Source organism: Daktulosphaira vitifoliae, unplaced genomic scaffold (genome assembly GCF_025091365.1).
Source record: "Daktulosphaira vitifoliae isolate Bord-2020 unplaced genomic scaffold, ASM2509136v1 Scaffold_4, whole genome shotgun sequence".
NCBI classification, from domain to species: Eukaryota; Metazoa; Arthropoda; class Insecta; order Hemiptera; family Phylloxeridae; genus Daktulosphaira; species Daktulosphaira vitifoliae.
This window is the reverse complement of record NW_026099575.1, coordinates 23,359,528-23,382,942: the sequence shown is the minus strand read 5'-3', so window position 1 is coordinate 23,382,942 and position 23,415 is coordinate 23,359,528. Positions and strand designations below refer to the sequence as shown.

General features: G+C 25.3%; 2 protein-coding genes across 5 annotated transcripts in view; both read right to left on the bottom strand.

Moving 5' to 3' along the window:
• Positions 1-23,415, bottom strand: part of LOC126905267 (pleckstrin homology domain-containing family J member 1-like) — a 73,783-nt gene that overhangs the window by 37,218 nt on the left and 13,150 nt on the right. The window lies entirely within an intron of this gene.
• On the bottom strand, positions 4,226-17,584 carry LOC126905262 (carnitine O-palmitoyltransferase 1, liver isoform). Of its 4 annotated transcripts, none has more exons than XM_050684790.1 (19): positions 15,387-15,408; positions 14,696-14,848; positions 14,490-14,623; positions 14,322-14,431; positions 14,103-14,266; positions 13,751-13,872; positions 13,387-13,588; positions 13,106-13,305; positions 12,836-13,040; positions 9,966-10,073; positions 9,877-9,902; positions 7,887-7,952; positions 7,502-7,564; positions 6,409-6,520; positions 6,211-6,345; positions 5,993-6,127; positions 5,149-5,298; positions 4,857-5,066; positions 4,226-4,779 (listed from the first exon to the last, which is right to left on the bottom strand). In XM_050684790.1, the coding sequence occupies exons 2-19, from the start codon at positions 14,834-14,836 to the stop codon at positions 4,681-4,683; spliced, it is 2,382 nt and encodes a 793-aa protein (XP_050540747.1). In that variant the 5' UTR covers positions 14,837-14,848; positions 15,387-15,408; the 3' UTR covers positions 4,226-4,680. The 4 variants fall into 4 exon arrangements, with proteins under 4 accessions (XP_050540747.1, XP_050540746.1, XP_050540749.1 ...); XM_050684789.1 differs by lacking the exon at positions 15,387-15,408 and adding an exon at positions 17,285-17,584 and having other exon boundaries at positions 4,227-4,779; XM_050684792.1 differs by lacking the exons at positions 7,887-7,952; positions 15,387-15,408 and adding an exon at positions 17,285-17,584 and having other exon boundaries at positions 4,228-4,779.

Below are 23,415 nucleotides of genomic sequence, written 5' to 3'. Positions count from 1 at the left end.
CTTCTTCTACTTCTTCTTTTTCCTCGCCTTAATCCCAACTACTTGAGGTCGGCCACTTACCCAAAACTTTCACTTGACACGATCTTCCACATCACCTACACTTACATCAGTCCTCCTAATATTGCATTCAATAGCATCCCTCCATCTCTTTTTTGGTCCACTCAACCTCATCTTCCTTCAAAATTAATATTCATAATTGTTCTTACAGATTTCGATTCCTCTCTCTTCATAATATGACCAAACCATCTAAGTCTATTTTCTCTCTTCTTATCCACGATTGACGCTACACCTATATTTCCTATTATATACTCGTTCCTTATTCTATCTTCTCTAGTCAATCCACTCATCCATCTAAGCATTCTCATCTCTGCTACACTCATCCTCTACTATACTTTCTTGTCAATGGCCCAACACTTTGAACCTTACATAATAGTTGGTCTTACTACAGTCTTTTAGAATTTAACTTTCAGCCCCATTAGAATTTTTTTATCGAATCTAATAATAATTATTATCTCAAACCGAATGGTTTCCACCTACTAAACAGAGATGCTAAACGAAAATTAAACTTAATTGGCAAGACACAGAATTAGAGCACTGCGATGAACCAAAATACTTAGGCAATAAACTTGATCGAGCTCTGACATATAGAAGTCATTGTGAAAACACAAAAAATAAAATAGGAACAAGAAACTGTTTACTTCAAAAACTGGTTGGCTCTCAATGGGGCGCAGACCCTTAGGTCTTAAGAACAACAGCCTTATCACTATGCTACTCGACGGGTGAATATGCTTGCGCTACATCGAAAAACTCAGCACATGCCAAAAAGGTATGTAGCCCTAAATGTGACTAACAGATTAATTACCGGGTGCTTGAGGCCAACCCCAGTTCAGAAAGTACAAGTATTATGCGGTATAGCTAAAAGGTAGCAGCAACAGTAAACAAACAAAACAAGAAACATACATAAGACATCCCTTATATGGAGTTAAACTTATGGGGAGCCGACTCAAATCAAGGAAAAACTTTTTACAGACAACAATTAACCTATAGCAATCACCTAAAGAGATAAGAATAGATCTATGGAAGAAGGGAATGAAAGATCAAAACTCGCACCTATGGAAAGATCCGAAGGAAAACATACCACCCGGAAGTTATCTATCATGGATGATATGGAAGACACTCAACCGAAACTGAAAAGACAGCTAGCAATTACACCTACCTCATGTTCTTCTTAAACTCGTACTCTATATAGTCTGTTTTACTCCTACATATTATGAAACTCATTTCTTCAAAAGCTGATCTCCACACCTCTAGCCTTGATTAATTTCCTCCCTATTTTCTCCTATTAACACTATATCGTCAACAATCAACATGTATCACGGCACCTCTCTTAGTATTTCTCTAGTAATTTCATCCATCACTAAAAAAATATAAGTAAGGGCTTAAAACAAAACCATGGTGCACTCCTACTTTTACCCGAAAACCTTCTGTTGCTCCTCCTACGCTTTTTACCCTGGTACAAGTGACATCATACATATCCTTTATTATATTAATATATCTTTTCGGGACTCCTTTTCTTATTAATGCCTACTTTAAAACCTCTTTTCTATCATACCTTTCTCTAAATCTATAAATACCATAAACAGCTTTTTCTTCTTTTCCCTATACTTTTCTGATGATTGCCTCACGCAAGATAATGGCTACATTGTTGACTTACTAGTGTAAGAACATTTATTACTATGTTCTTTCCACTTACATTATACATGTTTTATTTCCATTTACTTAATTCGTAATACATATTAATTAGCGCTGAAAGAGATGCTGATGTGGCAATTCTACTCGTCTGTAGCCCGGAGCTAATAACGTCGAACTATCAAAGGGCAGTTGTGTTTGAGTGGCCGTTATAGACATAGTTTTCAATACTATTACTTTTGTTTTATTTATATTATTTATAACTTAACTTGTTTTATTCAACGACCCGTCTATCGCCAATTGTCATTATAGCCAATCAACTCCGTCTCACTTGGATATATCTACTAACCAACTGTACTACTGGCACTTTATCTGGTCCTACTGCTTCATTCTTTTTCATTGATGCCACAGTCTCTCATACCTCTTTCTCACTAATTAAATCTACTAGTCCCTCATTCCACATTAAATATAAATATAAACTTATTTCAATTATTTTACCTCCTCAAAGTTAAGAAAAGTGACTTTGAATTTTTGAATTAGCTTAAATAGTTTTTTTATCTATGCATCCGTGTAATGCACGGTGGCAGCGTCTTGTATTAAATAGTCTTATAAAGATTTTCTATAACAATGAGTCAGCCAATAAATATAAAATTTTCATAAATCTAACTTATATTACATATAAATTTATACAAAATGCTTTTTTGAATTTTTGATAACTTAAAAATTTGTATAAAAAGTTCAACTTAACTTTTGAAAATACTTTGTTTTTTAAATATATGTTAAGATAAAGCTTATTTTATGTATAGAAGTTCAATAAAAAATTTGTACCAACGACCTATTTTCTATTATCAATTGGTAGTCAATGTAGAAAAAAAAATAGGAGTTACTTTTGCTTTTGGAATAATCCATCATTTTTTTAGAATTAAACACTATCTACAGATTTGCATCGAAGCGATTCTTATGACAGTGATTGAAATCACTGTCAGATATATATACTTGACCCAACTATGCCACGACCCCACTGTGCTACCGTTTTTATCACGATTTTTCTGTCGCGCAGTTAACAGCAATAATTGATATAGTACTAAACTGATAAATATAAAATTCAACGATTGCTACGACCCCATCGCTACGTTGTATTATATAATATGAAAATATAATATGAATATAAATTATATAAATAATATAAATTATAAATAGTAAGTATTATATTATAATGGATATTTACTAATTATGTTGATTGTGATTCTTATTTATGGGAAAATTAAAAGAAGAATAAGTAGCTTAAGTAGGTATATCTATTTTTAATGACTTGATGAAATTTCAAAATGGCCTACTTGAAATCCCGCACACCTAAAAAAAAACTGAAATGATGCCCCTGGCGATAAGGGTTATATTTTTCCATCAGATAATATATTGCTACGATATTCATCTACTCCGAAATTTCATAATTTTTTAATCGTTTTCGCGAATAATCGATGTTCGGAGCAATCAATTAATTGTCCTATTCGGAATAATCATCGTCGTAGTAAAATCCAAATTTTTTGTAACCACGTATTCGCAGTAATTGTTGTCGGAGGATTTTTTTAAAATGTCGGAGCATTATCAGTTCGTGGCAATCCCGTAACCTAATCTAAAGTATAGTTCATTAGGTAGTTTTAACAAATTTGGATTTATATTTTTTACAGTATTTTTAGCGCTACTAGCATTGGAAGGTAGTGATAAAGGAAGATGTGTAGTAACCGAGTTGTTACCGCATTTAAAAACTGATAAGAAATTGCCACTTCATGCATGTCTTATTTGCCAGTACAAAAAAAATGCTTCAAGCGACAGATCCGGCTCTAGTAATTTTAGCGGAGAGATATCTAGATATTTTGAATCATTTGCAATTATTAAATTTTTATTTTAAAAAACGATGTAATATGAAAATACAAAAAAAGAGTAGTCCAAGAGTTTTACATAAATTTTATGATAATTAATTGCATAATAGTCAAAATTAAAAATAAATTACATCACATGATTCCAAGAAAAATTTTTATACAAATTTATAAGTCATACTATAACGATTGTTTTTTTTTTATCAATTTTTGACCATAAGGGGAAATTAGCCATAATTTAATGTCCTCACAACTTACTAAAATTTTGAAGAAAATACCAGAGTGCCATTTATTTTTTATTTAAAATAATATTAAAAGGAGACCTAGGAAAACACTCATTTTGCACTATGCGACTAATAAAATTTATTTTTTCAAAATCCTGAATGTGATATTTAATTATTTCATTTTTTAATTAAATTACTTTAACTATTAAATTAAATGTACTTATTAACTCTAATATTTTAAGTTAAATATTATAATAGTTTAGAAAAAATTAATCATGTAGTATATAATTTAGTGTTGTTATATGAGATAATATTTTATGATATTTTAGGATATTAATAAAAAATAATACACAGGTTAATCCTCATCATTTATTACTAAACGTAAAATAGTCAACAATAGTTTTAACACTACTACAAGTAATTAGTTTAAAAAATTACCATCAAGTTATTAACATAATACTTATTCTGATTACTAAATTTTGATTTATACCATAATTTTACTAATATAATTTGAAATCACATTAGATTAATTTTTAACAAAAAAAAATAAAAAATACTGAAGAATTTAATACTAAATTTGTTTGAAATTCTTTTTTACTACATATATATTTTAATAGATAACTAAACAAAATAACATTTTGGATAAAAACATTAAATAATCAATACCACCAAAATAAAAACAATAATTAAAACATAACTTTAATGAGTCATTTTTAAATAAAAATGAAATACTTAACGTTTTTTTGTGATAATACATAAGTAATACTTATTAGTAATAATTATGTTAATAATACAATAACGAATATGTATAATCTAATCATCAAAAATCTTTCTTCTAGAGCACAAAAAAACCAAAACATATTAGAAGTAATATTTTCGCTCCAGTCATATCAGTTATTACTATTTAAAAAATTTTTTTCCCAATCAATCACTAGTGATCTCATGTCATTGAGAGCTTTACTGATATGAATAGAAAATCGATTAGAATCCTATTAAACAAAAACAAAAAATTACTTTAAATTGGCCATATTACAAATTAATACTATGTAAAATAAAATAAACATACTGTATGAGGTGAACTTTTTTTGCTAGATATATGAAAAAAAATTAAGTTTTCTCCTGCAATAATGTAGCTAACACCATACCCATCATCAGCTACAGGACCAAATCCACCTCCAGCTGAAATACAATTAGGGAATTTTTTCAAATCAAACTGATTAGTTTGACCATGTGGTGTTTGTGATGTAGATAAACGCCAAGGCTCACTTAGAACTTTCTATAAAACAATATATACATATATATATATATATATATATTATATATAATGAAATATATAAAATTTTATCAAAAATAATTACATTTAAAAATGGTGATTCTACTTCAAGGTATTTTGAAACCACATACAAACAGAATAGATGCCTATCAATGCCTTTTCCGCACATGGCATCTTGGTATCCTCGTTGATGAATAGCGCATGCTTTTTTCAGTAGTTCAATACGATCGTTTAACTATTAGAAATGATAAGCAAGAATTATAAAATAAATAAATATACTTCAAAAATAATTTTAATATACAACTGAGAGAAAAATTGCTTAAAGATAACATTTAAAAAGCATGTGTCCAGAACTAAAACTCTACAATAGACAATTTTTTTTTAATTCGTTTTAGTATACAAAAAATATTTATGAAAAACTGAAAATTCAAATAAAAATTTTTTAAATTTAAAAATAATACACATCAATATCATTTAAATTGTTTAAGGAGGTATTTACCAATAATGACACTACTCCGTACCACTATTAACTGTATGCATCCCTTATGGAAAAACACAATTCATCAAAAGGAATAAAACTTGAAATTATATTGTGAATACAGTAAGGTAGGGTAACAGTATTAGTCAGTGACAGGTTTTCAGTTTTTGACATTTTTTATATTCAATATATCATACCATTTTTTTAAGGTTCTGAATTGTAAGTTTTTATTTCCTTATAAAAATTTATAATTTATTAAAAAATGTGCTCAGAATTGGTTCAGCATGGATAATGATAACATTGTTCCCGAAAAACGTATTCACAATTTTTTAGTGGCTTTTTGAGTTAAATATTTTTAATCTAATTTTAATTTAAAATAGCATAAAGCTTAATTGCCAAATCTTATGATTAGTGTGCCAATGGCCTAATTCTTTTTAACTATGTTACATACAGAAGCATTAGAGTTTAACATGGATTCAACCCATTTTTTTGATTCAAGTGTGCACGGTCTGACAGTTTCAGTTCTACCTTCCCTATACAATCTTGTCATAGAAGCTTCATATGTAAGACTGAATTTTCCAGCATCCTGTTACTCAATATTATAAATTAAATTAAATAACAAATAATATTAAGCTATAATTTTAGTATTTTTATTATTGATAAAATTACTCTATAATAAGCTAACTGAAGAGCCATTTGAATAAAAGCATCAGGGCTGACTTTTGCTGTTTTCATAAAGCCTTTTCCAAAATCAGAAAATGCTAATATTCGTAAATCAATATCATTAATTAATTCCAAAGCTACCTATTTAATTAATGAAGAAAAATTAGTTATAAATACAACTTGAAATAGAACTGATAATATTACTTGATAAGATTTTTCTATAACATCTAAAGCTGGATTTAAATTCCAATGAAGTCTTATGGGTTTTGGAGGTTCAAACTCAGGAACTCCCTTAGTATGTCCATTTTCTTGATATCTTAATTTTAAAAGATAAATTTTAATTTAACATTAAAAGTTTAAAAAAAACATATATGTGACAATATCTATAAAGCATTTGCACCAAATTTAATCCACTTAATCCAATAAAACCACACAACCACAAGTTAGATTAATTAGTAGTATACATGATATTAGCTACTCATAATTTAAGCCAGTAGTTAATTAAGGGGACTAAAAGAATATCATTTTCTTTGTTTATCATTGACTGATAACATCATTCCCCAAAAGAACACTGGACCCTCAAATAATCAACGTTTTTATAAACATAGTTCGATTTTTGGATTATGAGAATCTAAATTGTACACAATTTTAGCAAATTCAAATAATTACTATTATAATAGTTACCATATAAATTACACATTTTATAATAAAATTTGGTTTCAGAACAAATCTTTAATCAATTATTATGATAATCATTTTTCAGAGATTTCAATTTATTCAAAAATAAATATTTTATCCTTGTGGTAATGTGGTTAAATATTAATTAGGTTGCATTTAAAAAAAATGTTATTTTAGTAATAAATAAAGTATATATGAAGATCAAAGAGATAACTTTACACCAAAATTTGAATAAATTTATAATGTTAATATGCAATTTAATTGATAAAAATGTAAGAAATCTTTAATGTATAAAATTATTTTAAATAAATATAATCAAAGCTAATAAAATCAACCCATTATGTATGAACAGTATGAATTTCTTAATTTATAACTAATACGTCACAAAATTAAATAATACAAGAAAATATCCAAATGCAACTTTAAATAAAAAATTACTTTTTATTTAAAATCACTTTGAACAACTAAATATTCTAATTTTTATTAGCTTTGGATATTTTTAACAAAAATAAAAACAAATTTTTGAATATCTTCCATAAAGTTAGAAGCACAATGTTTTTTGTGGAAATAATTAATAAATATGAAATGACAATAATTAGTTAAATAATATTGTTATTACCCTACAATTAAATCTCCGCAAAGAAAATATTCCCACAAATGACCCATGACTGGAGCATCTGCCCTGTAGTAAAAGAAACTTTCACCTTGCTATTTATTTTAATATTAAATGATATCTTAAACAAAGTTATTTCATTTAATTGTGTTTTGAATAAAGCTTTTTGGTATAAAAATGGCAGTAGCTTATTTAAAAATATGATTGACATGCAGGTTTAATATAATTTTTAGAAATTTAACCCATTATAAATGCAACAGAATGATTTTAACCAAATTTTTGAAAATTCTACCAAAGCTATAAAAATGATTTTTAATAAATGCATCATTAATACAGGTAAAATAATTAAAGAAAGTCCTACAATTATTTAAACCCACAACCATTCAGTTACCCAGATTTTGCAGCTTCGTCAAAAATTATGAACTCCCATAGATGAGACATTACAGCTGCATCAGCCCTGTAACAGTAATACTTAGAGTGCAAATTCAAAACACATAGCTTCATATGATATTTAAAAGCATTATTGCTTTAAAGACATCACAAAAATTGAATATAACATGCAGTTTGTGCCTTAAGAGAACTATGTACTAACTTAGCATAAGGATGTTTTTAAATGAATAACGAAAAAAAAAAATGTATTTGTAAGATAATTTGATAGCATTATAAATCAAATATACTAATCAATGATAAAGTATACTAAGGGATTTTAAAAACTTAATTTGTCTTGGTCCTAGAATAGTATATGCATAGAGTAATCCCAGCTTGTTTTAAAAAGCGACTAAAGGGACTAAATAAAAAAGGGAAGCAGATTCTCCAATATTGGATGTCAATGGATATCAAAGGGATTTGTACAACTACATAACAAATATTTATAAGTGTAGATGACAACCATCTTAACTATTACAAAACCACACAGTGCGAGACCACTACTTTATTATCCCTAGTATCTTTTGTAGTTATGGATTGACAACTCATTGTTAAATAATCTCCTATTTGAATGACCAGATGAAGACTGCATTGAGTACAGTAAACAAAATTTTAATAGAGTACACATTTGATGAAATGTTAGATCCTTGTAAAGAAAGCTAGAAATGAGAAGACTAAACATTGGTATTATGTGAAAGTGTAATTATCTATTATCAAAGCTAAAATTAAAATTATAATTAATTCTAAATCTGCCATTACAATGATTATACAAATATACATGCAAAAGAAATTGAAAAAATATACAATAATATAGATGAAATAATAGAAATAACTAAATAAAGATGATAATGTTATAGTTTGGGTAACTGGAATACAAGAAAAAGAAGGAGACATAATAGTAAGCTATGTTCTAGGTAATAAAAATGAAAAAGGGTGAAAATTAATATAATTTTGTATCCAAAAAATTGTGAACACTATGATCCAACACCACAAAAGTAGAATTTATACTTGGAAAAATAAAGACAGCTATGTAAGAGATACATAAAGATGTCAAATAGATTATATTATGACTAAAAAACACCTCAGGAATCAAGTTAAACAATATAAAACTTATTCTGGTGCTAACATTAACAATGATCATAACCTAATTATCATCAAAATAAAACTTAAGTATAAAAAAATTAAAAGAGATGGAAATACAAAAAAATTTAGTTTAAAGATACTGAAAATAGAGAAGAAAATAAAATTTAAAAAGAAATATCATAAAGAATTCCTCAATTTAAAAATAATTAATAGCCATACAGTAGAAGAAAAGCGGAATATTATTAAGAAAAAAAGTTAAGTAATTGGGATCTAAAAGAAAGAAGCCAAAAAACCTTGGATTACATATGAATAGTCAAACTTATAAATGAAAGAAAAAGAATAAAAGAGTCAGAATAATATTCAAAAACAATAAAATTACAAATGTATACAAAATGAAATACAAAGGAAGATAAAAATATTAAAGAAGAATGGCTAGATGATTAGTGTAAACAGCAGAGGAATTCCTAAAATGAGGAAAAAACGACTCGGCGCACTCAAAAATCAAAAAACTTTACTACTTACTAACAAAAGCATTATAGAAGGTTATATTTAAATAGGAAGATCACGGACGAGATATAAGAGGTAAATCATGGTAGACATAGAATATGATAGCTACAAAGAGTTAAAAGAATTAAGTTACATAAGGGAAGTATGGAGCACTGTGGCAAATTAATCAAATGATTGAAAACAGAGTGATTTTTGTAAAATATCTCTCTCAATGCTAATCAAATGATTAGAATTAACAAGTTATATATAAAGTCTCTTAATGGGCACATAATTTTCTGTGGTCAGCACTATATCTGTACTTGGCTAAAATATGTGTAATTAATAAAATTTTCCATTGCCTTTTAACTTTAAATTACAACACTTACCATGAATGTTCAGCATTAAAACCAACCTAAAAATAAATGATTAATTAAAAAAAAGAAAAAAAGTTAGTGCAAAGTTAGTGCATACTTACTCTTCCATTTGAACCAATACAAAGAGTAAATGATTTATCAAACCAACGGTCATAACCTTTGCCTGTCATTAAAATTCTTCCATATTCATCCAATTTTTTTGAGTCATACTTATCAAAATTATTACAAAACATTATAAATTGAATTAAAAACACAATATAGTGTATGCAAAATAAATTTTAAAAATACACATTTAGTTAGGTAGTGTTGTTAAAGAATGTGATCCATATGGAACAGATTTCCAAAAAGTATGTTGAAAAAGTAAAATTTTCATACATAGGTGGTCCTTTTAGTACTTAGGTTTTCCATCAGATTTTTATAAAAAAAACACCCCAAAAGAAAGATTATTGTCTTTTATATACTCTATTAAATTTAATTAAAATAAGTGTTTTAAAATGCAGAAAAAAATTTGAAAAATGCTAATTTTTACTGTAGTGTAACTTTGAAATATTTTTTTTAATTTCCAAAAATGATGGAGTTTATCAAATTTTTGATGATACTAGGTTCATCTGCATTAAAATTAAGTCTAACGAGAGCTAAGAATTTTCATGCACTTAAAAAAATAACATCATGGTAAAATTAATATTATTAGAGGTCTTTACATCTAAGCTAAAAATTAATAAAACTTATCTTTTAAACTTATTGAAATTTTCTTGGTTTTTTCCCCAAATAACAAAAAATAGATAACTTGAAAAATATTTTAAAGTTTAATGCTCATCATAATAATTGTATTATAAATAATAAATTCAAAATTAATAAAATGTTTTAACAATCTTTTAAAATTTACTTGAACCTTTAACTTTGAGATAGCGCAGTATCCTATTTTATCCAATGTACACACCAATTTGCCCCATATATTCCTCTATAGTAATAATATTAATTATATATGTAAAAAAAAATTTAAACAATTTTATTCAAAGGAATGAGGCATTGAATGAATTCTTTTACAAAAGGAATTTTCTATCTAAGATAAGTGAATAATACAATAAACCATTTACTTAATTTAAAATAAAAAAAGTTTTTTACTTAGGTGTGAAATTTTACGTAGTAAAACAATTTTATAATTGATTTTTTTTTAATATTGTAGTACATTTCAAGAGTTTTAATTTGTTAGAGATAAAAAATTGTCAGATCTTCTGAATCATTTTCAAAAATTGAGTAGAAAACAATTGTTTCATAAATGGGAGATTTCTTTCAAACTCTAGTAGTACTATGGGTTTTCATAGGATCTTCATACAAAACATGCTAAAAAAAACCCAGCAGAGAGGGTCATGGTACAGTGGGGATGTGGTATAGTTGGGTCCAGTATAGATGATATCTAACAGTGATTAAAATCACTATCATAAAAAACACTTTGATACAAATCTGTAGATAGTCTTTAATTTTAAAAAATTTTAAATTCATTATTCTAAAAGCAAAATTAACTTCTATTTCTATCATTATTTCTAATTAGTAGTTGATTTATAAGTATAATTTATGAATAAATATTTATAAATTATTATTATTAATAATAATTAAAGCAATTCAACGTAGTATAAAATTTATATTTAATAATTTAGTATTACAAATTTTTTGGAGAATTTATAAAAAATTATAAGGTAGTTATTACTTTTATGGCAAACTTGTATAAAAATTGAAGGGCTTGACGCAGAACTTTTTAGATAATAATTTATTGTTAATTCTGAATAAATGGTCTGCAAAAAATTTCCATTAGAATCAAAAATAAACTTTTATTATTCAATTTTTTGTGCAAATGTCAAATCAGCAATTATATCTTTCCATCACTAAAAATTTTTGATAATATTACTAATTAGTTAGTAACTATAGGATATAACTATAAGGAAAATAGTTCTGAATATTTCAATTGTATCATCTATTTAAACACCAAGAGTTAGGTTTGATTGAGATGGGTTTAGAAATTATTACATAGAAATTATTAATATTTCTTTTGAAATGATTTATTACAATAAAAAAATAATTAAAAACCCAAAAAAATTGTTTTTAATTTATTACATATTATTACTATTATCATAACAAACCTAATTTGACAATAAATACTTTTAAAACATTAAAAATTAAAGATTTTAATTGTCTATATGGAGAATGTGAGCAAAGTAAAATTTTCATTGATAAAGTGGAAATTTTTTCAATTTTTAAGGGTAATATCTTCGGCTAGATACGATTTGTGATTTTTTGACATATCGTTGAAAGAAATCTGTGCACTGAGAGCTTAGAAAAAGTGGTAAGAGGCACAAAAAAAAAAAAATACACATCATAGTAAAACCAATACCTTTTCAGCTTCGCATCGAAACTAAAATCTTATTGTCTCTAATGTTGAAAGTTCAATGATCAGTATTTAAAAAAAGTTTTAAAATACACTCAATTTATTTGAATTACGCCAATAGGTTCAGCTAAATTAAAATTAGGTTTTTTGACGTTTTAACCATTAAAACCATCAGTGAAAGCTGAAAATTTTGTTTAGCCGATATATGAAAAAAACCTCATCACGAAACAAATTTCTCTGAGTTAAAGTTAAGTTCAGTTCATCAAAGTTAAGAATAGCTATAATTTTTTAAATGCAAAAAAATAACTTAAAAATACTTTTATTTAAGTATGATGCAAACATACAAAAATATAAAAACATGGTTTGTTTGATTACTAAAAATTATGACTAATAAATCAGAATATAGAATTTTGAATATATATCTGAACTATTGTAATAGTGTGATCTAAAGACACCAAAATTGGTCAGGAGAATCAAAACTATGGATACTACACCAATTAGGTTCATTCAATTATAAGTGAATGATGTTAAGATAATTAAGTTAAATGATAAATTCAATATGTAACTGAATAGTAATTTATTACTCACAGGGTCATAGTCATATGGAACATCATCTAGTGCAACTACAAATGCAGATTTTTCAATAGCATCTAAACTTTGTCGGTTAATGCCTTTGAAAAAAAATTCAGTTCGAGCATTTGCCCAAGCTGAACGATCTGCAGCAGTTAGAGCAGCTACTTTTTCTTCTCCTATGTATGGTTTTTCATTGTTATCAAGGATAGATTGAATTTGTCTATTAATAATTATATTAGTTTTATACTAAACTTATAATATTAATTAGTATAATAATTAACCTACACTTCAATTTCACAAGGTTGAAGTATACGATTCTGATGATAAATGATAACTTTAAAATATCTTCCAGCATGATAAACAACAACATGTCTACTATCATTATAATGAATAATTTTGTCACTTACAACACCTGGCACGCGTGTAGTGTTAAATATCCTTTCATACTGCCAAGAGCATAAAGGAACTAGTCCTTGAATTCTTATCTAAAAAAGTAGATTATAGAATATTAATTATTTAAAATATCAAATAAAATATAAAATACTGTTTATTAAAAACACATTTACCGGTTCAAGTTCTTGACGTTCAATAAGTCTTCTATACTGTAAGCACTGCCAAATAATCATGGCAGCACGAGCAGCTTGCACATTAGTAGCATGTATTTTAATAGCATCAATACCATAAAAATTTGAATTAACTATAAGTGGGGTTCGACTTCTTAAATAGACATACTCTTCCCACCAATCTGATACATAATTGCTAGACCACCTACATGAAATAATAATAATAAACAAGAATAAATTAACAACATAATATTGGACAGTATAAGTTAACATAATAATAGATTTTAATTCCATAATAAAAAACAAAATTAAAATGCATTATAAAATCTTGTTCTTATGAAACTCATATAATGAAATTAATACAAACCAAGATTTTAGGCATAAATAACGCTGCAGCTTAACAGCAATACCATTTTCAAATTCATTTGCTAATTTTACCATGCTTTCATATTCTGAATCATTTAATAAAGGTCGAACACTTTTTAAATACTGAAAAATAAATGAAGTTTTTCATTCATATAGATTCTAGTAAAATAAATACAATAAATAATAATAACAATGCAATTAATAAAAAAAATTTTACAAAATAAAATAAGACTTGAATAATCAAATAAAAATAAAGAATTTTTCAATACGCCAAGATAATCAATAATTCTACTTTGACATTAAAATTTAGTTCTACATAAAAATAATTTTATTAAGATACAAAAAACAATTACTCTTTTCATAGTATCATTGACTGGTGGCAAAGGAAGTTTTGGCAATGAACCTTGATAACTATACAGTAATGGTTTACTAGAAGTAGAAAGTAATTTAACAGATAAAGCCCAAAGGCGAGTTGGTAATGACACCTGTTTACTTCCTCTATTTTCATACATCCAACCTAAAAAATATTTTTTCTAATAATATATTCCTTTTTTTTTTAATTATAATAATACCTTTGTACATAAATAAAAGTTTAAGAGTATATCGAATAATGTAGATTATAATTAACCAAATAAGTAATGACAATACAAAGTATGAAACAATTTTCCATAAAAATGTATGCCTGTAAAACAAAAATATATGAAAATTTGACCAAAAAATAAAAAATTTCAAATTATTACGCAGGTAAGAATGAAAGTATGACATCAGTATATTTTTCAAATGTATTATTTATATAACGAAGACTAAACACAATTCCCATCATTGCCCAAAGACTTTGTAATGGAGCAGGGAAAATTCCATTACGCACGCTATTCTAACATTGATAAATTAAACACAGATTATAATAGGACAAGATAATGTATGAATTCTATAAAATGAATACTACTTTAAATCTAGCTAAACGCTTCTTCCATGACCGAATACCAGAAGCCCAAACAAGATTAAGTACTTCACGATCAACATTAACATCCCATCCTTCATGGGTAATTGAAAATGAAAATGCTACAGCTGAGTGAGCTTCAGCCATATTGACTTAAATCTACAAAAAACAATTAAAATTATTTTAAATAAAATTTTGATTCAAAGTAAAATAAAAATTTTAACTAAATTTTTTCTTAAAATTACTATTATAATATATGAATTTAATCACAAAATTAAAAAAATACATATATTTTAGTAAATATATTTAACAAAAAATTATTTACAGTATTTTTAAAATCAAAGAAAAATGATTGTAAATATTGTTAAGTTGAAGTCATTTAACATATAGAAACAAGGTGAACAACATAAATGAGACAATTGAAACCTTGTAATATTAATAAGGTCTTTTATGTTATAAAAAATTTTAAATTAAAATTAATAATATATCTAAATATTAGTTTTAATTACAATGATAAATTATTAATATTGTAATGCTTATCAACTACTTTTGAATTAATTCAGTTTTTTTTTTAAGGAGACTAACTTATATTTAAATATATTTGATAATACGATTTTGTAAAATTTATAGGGAAAATGTATGTTTTCAATAATCATAATATATTATAAAAAAAAAAACATCATAGAAAAATTAATACCTTCACAGCTTCACATCGAAGCTAATATGATAAATTTTAAATTAAGAAGTATATATTATTAATTTTAAAATGTATCTGATAAATAACAATTTGATTTGATTTATTATATAATTAATTATAGCAGATAAATATCTGCAGATAATATATAGTTATATAATCAGATGAAAAAAAACATATATACATAAATAATTTTTTTTTCATCAACTTTATATTAAAAATTATATATAAATTACCAAGATAATTTTTTATTATAGATAATGTCTCAATATAATCAATATTCACTAAAAAAAGACATAACTTTTTTAAAAATAATAACAGTTATGCATGTTGGTCAACATAATTTAACAATTATAACAGGTATAACTATTCAAACTATTTAAACAAAGGAAAGGAAATGGGTCATCAACTGTCATAACTACAACATCTACATTGTAAGCTTATGTTCCATGTAAATTAGATCAGCCTAGTTAAACATTAATTTAAATAATTATTTTTATTTCTTGTAACTCAATCAAATTTAATCATAAGTATTTTCAAATATTCAAGAAACCAATATAGCTATTTCTTTCAACATATTAAAAAAAATACACTTAATTTTTTTAATTAGTTTTTGATTCATTTTTTTAACATAACTTCATAATACAAAAAAATACTATTTAATGGAAAACATTTCCATGGTATTTTGAAAAAAAATATTTTAGTGTTTTTAAATTAATATAATTCTTCAATAAATATATTTTAAAAAGTTTTGAGAAATAAAAAATTTAGAAACTTAACAATCCTAAACAATAAAACTATTATTTATAAAATATGTACACTTATATAAGTTCTATTTTCCGTATAGCATAATTTAAAAATATATAGTGATCAGTTTATTATGAACGTGATTAGTCGCAAAAAAAAAAATACAATATTGTTTAAATAACTTTTGATTTCTTTTAGTTGCATATAATACTTGATTTATCAGCTAATAATTTCTTTATATAATCATTCCCTATATTTTAAAAGGGTGTCAACTTAATTTTTCTAAATGGTAATATACATATTTAATAAGCTTATTTAATAGATAATTAAATAATTAAGAAAATGACTGGTCAATAACAACTTTTGGACCAGTAATTCAGAAGTCTTTTACAATTAAAAGTAATGAAGGTAAAGAATGGATGCTACTATTATTATCACTAGTCATTTCCCAGCCGTACTCTTCGTCCCACCTAAGTATAAAAATGAAAATAACTTTCAAGGTACTGGTTCAAAAGTTATTATCAACCAGTCTTAATCAGATTATTTTCTATTTCATAATCTAGTTAAATATGTATGTTACCATTGACAAAAAATTAATTTGACACCCTTTTAAGTTATAAAGAATGATTTTTTAAAGTAATTATTTTATAAAAAATCAAGAAATATATTCAATTAAAGAAAAGAAAATTTATTTTTTTTAATATTGCATTTATTTTAAGAATAATCGAGTAGATCATTATAAATCTATCACCCTAGATATTATCTTTAAAATTAAACAATTTTTAAAAATAAAAAATATCCATGTAATAAGTATTTTAAATTCATAACCATATATTAGAATTTAAAATATAAGATTAATTTCTTTAAGTCTTAATTCAAAAATCAACAACATGGTGATTATCTTATAAACCTATGAGATAAGATTCATAACAAATTAAAATAATAATAACAGTTCACAAATTCTTATTAGTTTATATCAACAAATGGTACCTATAAATGTATTTCACAAGGATGTTTTATTCATAAAACTATACATGAATAAATAATTTTCTTTTTTTACACAATAATTCATTTTAAAATAAGTAACTTATATGTAGAAGTTACCTATCGTTGAATATGGGTTAAGTCAACTAATAATACCATAAAAAATTTACCTTGTTTATTCAAATAACTGAATCTCGAATAAATGGATTAATGATAATTAAATAAAATTTCCGTCTACATTAACGCGGTATTCAAATATCTAGATTATTTCAAAAAACTGAAAATATAACATAAGTGAAAGTGAAGATGTTGACAAACAAATGTAGCCGTCATGTACTCGAAGTATAACTACTACTTGTAGTACAAAAACGCAAACACTAATGAATAATGCATCTGAATGAACCTAATATTACCTAACAGTAAACACTACGCAGTGCCCTACTGCTGAATACTAATAGTTGACATAAATTAATATCGAAAATATACTTGTTATCTAAGATATTAAATAAGTAATGATAGACGTTATCAACTAAAGCGCTATCTATATATAATATCTATAATACTATGGTATTAATAATACCACAATATTTGACTGCCTTTTCTAACATTTTTATTTACTAGCAATAGTAATGGTAGTCATTAAATGAATTAAACCAATACTATTGTATCTAATCCTATAATAAATAATAATACATTAATAAATTATTCAAAATATTAATTTATTTCGATAACGCAATATCAATTAGCTGTAAAAAGTTAAATTAAAATAGTTATGGGTAATAAATGACGACTACAATAGGAGTAGGATGATCAAATTTTTTAGGGGACTAATTAAATTTTTCCCTGTCCAAAAAAATAATTTTTGTCAAATTTATATGCAAATGCATACAATTTTGCTAAATTTCTTAGGTAGACAAGCCCCTACCACCCCTCATTTTACGACTATTTTAGTAGTTATCGACTACTAAAATAATTATGATTAAATTTAACATTTATCTTGTAAAACTAACAAAAACGTAATCTTACAATTGAAATTTAACTTTTAGGTAGAAGACTATTTTAATTATTATCCAAAAATCAAATTTGAAAAAATAATTTTTTTTTTATTAATAATTCCTAACTTTCTATCTCTGAGGCATTCTAATAATAATTTTAAGATTTATTTATTTTACAATTATTGTAAAACTCTCTTAATAAACAAAGTTGAACAAATTATGAATTTAACTAGTATTAGGTTTTTATTTTTATTTTTTCATACGCTGATATGTCTATTTTATCGATTTCCTACAAAACAAAAACAAATAAAAATGAAAGCGCAGATATACTATGTTAATATTATAAATGTAATTGTGACTAATGCAAAGCAGTATTTAAAAAAAGTTTTGGGATTTAAAAATGTAAAAAAACTACTTTCCCAAAATAATTAATATGTTATTTTCTGATTAACAAAGAAAATACCATTCTTCGTACAAGTAATGAATAATCTTAAAACTTAATTTTTGTAATTCGCCAGTTTTTGGAGAATAAACTACAGAGTTGTAACTGTGAAATTATGAAACTTTTAATTTTTGAGTTAAGAGTGGTTAAGGTAAGATATAAATATTTTAAATTTTTATATTCTTATTAATGTAAAGATAAAATTCATTTTTCACTAGAGAAGTAAAAAATTAATTTTCAGTCTAAAATATTTAAAAAGTTTGAATTATAAAACGATAAGATTTGTTAGATTAGCTGATATTTGTTTTTTTAGCCTAATTGATAAATCAAACTATTAATAAGATGATGTAGTATTTAATAGATTATAAACAATTTTCGAATTTCAAGTAATACATATTTTTAAACAGTACATCAATTTGACAGTCAAAATAATCAAAAGCTTCTATTGGTGAAACGTATTAATTCAACAAACCTTTTTAAACAATTGCCGACATTAATTACTTTGTATGCTAGTGGGTGACGGATTATTTTCCTGCTAATCGAGTTAATGAGTACAGAAAAAGGTCTTCTTAATTTACAAAACAAAATAATGAGAATCCTACAAAAATGATTTGCCCTAATGCTTGCGACTAATAGCATCGAAACTGCATATTTAAGTATTTTATTACTATGTTCTTGGTTATTAATATAATTTTATAAAGCAATGCAAATTATAAGTCATTAGATGAGAATGTATACTTCGAATAAGAAAATATGTTAATTGAAGAAATAATTTTAAAATTCTAAAATAATCATAATTTAATTGAAATTTTAAATAATCCTCATAGAGACGGAATTCGTAAAATTAAACAAATTATTAAAACAATTTCGAAAACCGCTAATTATTGGAGCGACTTTTTTCATTCAAGTTTTTATTAAATACATTACGTTTAAAAATAATTTGTTTTATATTAAATGTATTTTTTCTTAAATAAAGACTCATAGAATTGACTGAATAAAAGTTATTATAATGTCATAGAATATAATTAGTGACTGACATACACACTAATTTTATTTTATTTATACTGCTTATGACATTATTTGTCAAGAATTACGGTAATGGAATATGTAACGGATAGATAAATAGAATAAAGTACAGTAAATCAACATATATTTCATAAATTATTCTGTGCATTACTACTTGAAAATTGACCATCAAAAATTCTATAACAGTTGAATAAATATTTTAAAAGACTTTAGTTGCGTTTTGTAATGGATCCAGCTAACGTTGATAAATCATATTATGGTATTGAATATGGTCCCCAAAGAGGAACCAGGTAAAAATTCTGCTTGTAGTTTTTTTTTTTTTTTTGAAAATATCCTATTTAATAAATATTAACTATTCAAGTAGTTTTGTTCAACCTCTTTTACTATTTTATACATTTTTTCAGCTTTACTATTTATATATGACACATCTGCTATGTGATAAAAGTATTCTTTTAGTTGATATTTAACAACAACAAAAAAACCAAAGATATTCATATTTGTATATTATTTAAATACATTTTATTTAATATTTATTAAGCATCTGTTATTGTTAATTACTAAATAATTAATTAAATATTTTCAAATTTTATTTTATTTCAGCGTGGGTCTAGAACCTTCAACATTAATAACTTTGCTAGCGTTCCTTGCTTTTCTTCTTCACGCCCTTCTTATTTTACTAATGCCAACTTTGAGGTCTTTCTTTGCTGGACCATTTTCAAATAATGGATACAATGGTTTTAATGGAGGATTTGGTAACGGATATAATAATTTTGGAGGACCAAGTTTTGGAACTGGTGTCTTTGGTGGTAACTTCGGCAATGGAGCAATTCCGTCAATCTTAGGAGGAGTCAATGGCGTACTTGGGACGGGGCTACTTGGAACAACGGGTTTATTAGGAACTGGACTTTCTGGTCTATTTGGACCTGGAGTAACAACAGGAAGTCTCTTAAGTACTGGAATCGGCGGTTCGGCAACACCAGCAGCAGGAACGGTTGGTTTAGGAACAGCTAAATTTAATTTAAGAAGTCGTAGAAATTATGAAGTAATTTAATTAAATACTATTATAAGTTGTATGCTAATTTAAACTTCGTAAATAAATATTTGATAGATTTTATAAAATAATTTTACAAATAATTGTATATTTACAACCATCATAAATTTTGTTAAATACAATTGACCTAGGCACTGACAAATTTAGAAATATTGTGTGGGGTTTTAGATAACCCCCCCGTAAACACGCCACTGGGTCCAGACTGGACACTGAACCTAACCCATCAACTAAAAATACCATTATTTTTATAAAGTAAAAAAAAAAAAGTTGAAATAAATCAATAAACAATTATATTTTGTACTGCAATATAGTTATGATGAATAGAAATATTTTTTTAAATAAAACCTTATTTGAAAAACATAATATTTATAAATGTATCAATATATAAATGATCTAATAGCCGGTTAGCGTTTTGTGTTCAATGTTTAAGTCGTTATATTTTAACGTAATATAAAACATTAAATTTCATTGTTATTCACTTTAAATTGCAAAAAAAACTATGTATGCTAAGTACTCCCTGACATTATTACGTGCACCTTAATTCAAAACCCACTCCTCTTTCCCAAAATGCATTAGGTATAAAGTAAAATAAGCCATGCATGTTTTCTATGACAAAATATTTAAATGACAGAAATTTTCTGGTTACGAGTTTGTACATTAATTTATATACCTATCACCTTCAAACTATAAACATTTTTTACAATTCCTTGATAATATATTTTCTTTTTTTAGACAATAAAATCGGAAATTCAAGAGAAAAATTCAGGCCGTGCTATGATAATTGATAAATTTTTAAAAAACTGTAATTTTTTTTCTTGTTTGTTGACACAAAATTTTGATTTAAATAATAATGTACAAATTTTTTAATAAAATAAATATGCAAGTATTTACCAAATTTTTATTTTAAATTATTTAAAACTATAAAGGCAGCAATATTTAACTTATATTATATCTGCCTGTAAGCTGTAATAATTATTTAGTCTTATATTTATTACCTTTCTTTTATCATTGAGAACTCAATTAATCTAAAAATTAACATAATATTGAGAATTTGTTTTTTTTAACTTCAACTATGGAGTATTTTTTATGTTCACCCTTTAGTTTTATTATAATGGTGTCAACATTAATTTTTTCAAATAGTTATTTTCATATTTAACTAACTCCATAAAATAAATAAATATAAAATTATCTAACTAAGAAAATGACCATTATTTTGGGAATTATTAGCATTTGTATAGCTAGGAGAAATGCGAACTATAAATGTCTAGTGATAAAAATAACACAACCCACAACTCACCTTTAGACATTACTAAACTGTTAATAACTAAAGGTACGGTTTTGATATTTTTATCACTAAACATTTACAGGCGTATCATAGAGTAATTGAAGGGCTTGCTGCAACAACCAGATAAATCCACTCTTTGACATTTTTCAGGACAATGTAAATTTTGTTTAAAAACTATTATTTATACTAAAATATTGTCAACAAAATGTATTTGAATTTTACATTTATTTTTACATACATATTTGAAGTTACATTTGAAAAAAAAAATATGAATATTGAAATATTGGTAGTCAAAGTTGAAGGGAGCATGGATTTATCTGGTTGTTGCACTGAAAAACACTTTATTTTTTATTAGTACTCAAATGAAGTCAATTTTATTCTTAAATGTATTTAGATTTTTAATGCTATGATTATGTATAAATACTAAATAACAACTTAATTTTCTAAAAATGTCAGATAAATCCGGATTTAACTAGTTGTTGCGTCTGAATTTCAAGAATAATTTTCTTTATACATTTCCATAAAAAAGTGAGTTTTGAAAAAAAGTGGATTTATCTGGTTGTTGCTCCAAGCCCTTCAATTACTCTATGGGTCGTATTTCTCCTCATTTAATGATAAAAAATACTAATAACTACAAAAGTTGTTATCAACTAATCATTTTATTAATTAAATCATCGTCTAATAAATAAGCCAATTATTTATGTATGTTTCTATTTGAAAAAAAAATGTTGACATTATAAGAGTTAAAAAAAAAAATGTTTGTAAATTTAAAAAAAACCCCAGCACAAGGGGGTCGTGGCACAATGGTGACGTGACATATTTGGATCAATTATAATGATATCTGACAGTGATTAAAATCACTATCATAAAAAACGCTTCGATGCAAATCTTTAGATAGTGTTTAATTTAAAAAAATAGGTAGATTATTCCAAAAGCAACATAATCCGCTAGTTCGTTATTAATATTTCGATTAAGATAAAGTATATCGAATGAAAAAGGGATTATTAAAAATTATTATATCTCATAAAAAAATTATGTTAATCCATACACTTTTCAATAAGTTATAGCATTATAAAGTTAAAAATAAAAAAAATATTATTTCTCATAAAAAAATAATGTTGATCCATACACTTTTCAATATGTCATAGCATTATAAAGTTAAAAAACCCAGCAAAGGGGGGTCGCGGCACAGTGGTGACGTGGCATAGTTGGATTAAGTATAATGATATCTGACAGTGATTAAAATCACTATCAAAAAAAAACGCTTCGATGCAAATCTTTAGATAGTGTTTAATTTTAAAAAATTGGTGGATTATTCCAAAAACTTCATAAACTGCTAGTTCCTTATTAATATCCTGATTAAGATAAAGTATGTCGAATGAAAAAAGGAATATTAAAAAATAGTATTTCCCATAAAAAAATTATATTGATCAATACACTTTTCAATAAGTTATAGCATTATAAAGTTAAAAATGTAAAAAATAAAATTGAGAATTTTCACA

What these genes read in the sequence shown, in the direction of transcription:
- LOC126905262 (XM_050684789.1), bottom strand. Translation starts at nt 14,836, where the DNA reads ATGGCTGAAGCTCACTCAGCTGTAGCATTTTCATTTTCAATTACCCAT. An exon ending in TTATAGAAAAATCTTATCAA is followed by an intron (nt 6,346 to 6,408) that starts GTAATATTATCA and finishes TTAATTAAATAG; the next exon opens with GTAGCTTTGGAATTAATTAA. An exon ending in TGTTAAACTCTAATGCTTCT is followed by an intron (nt 5,299 to 5,992) that starts GTATGTAACATA and finishes CATTTCTAATAG; the next exon opens with TTAAACGATCGTATTGAACT.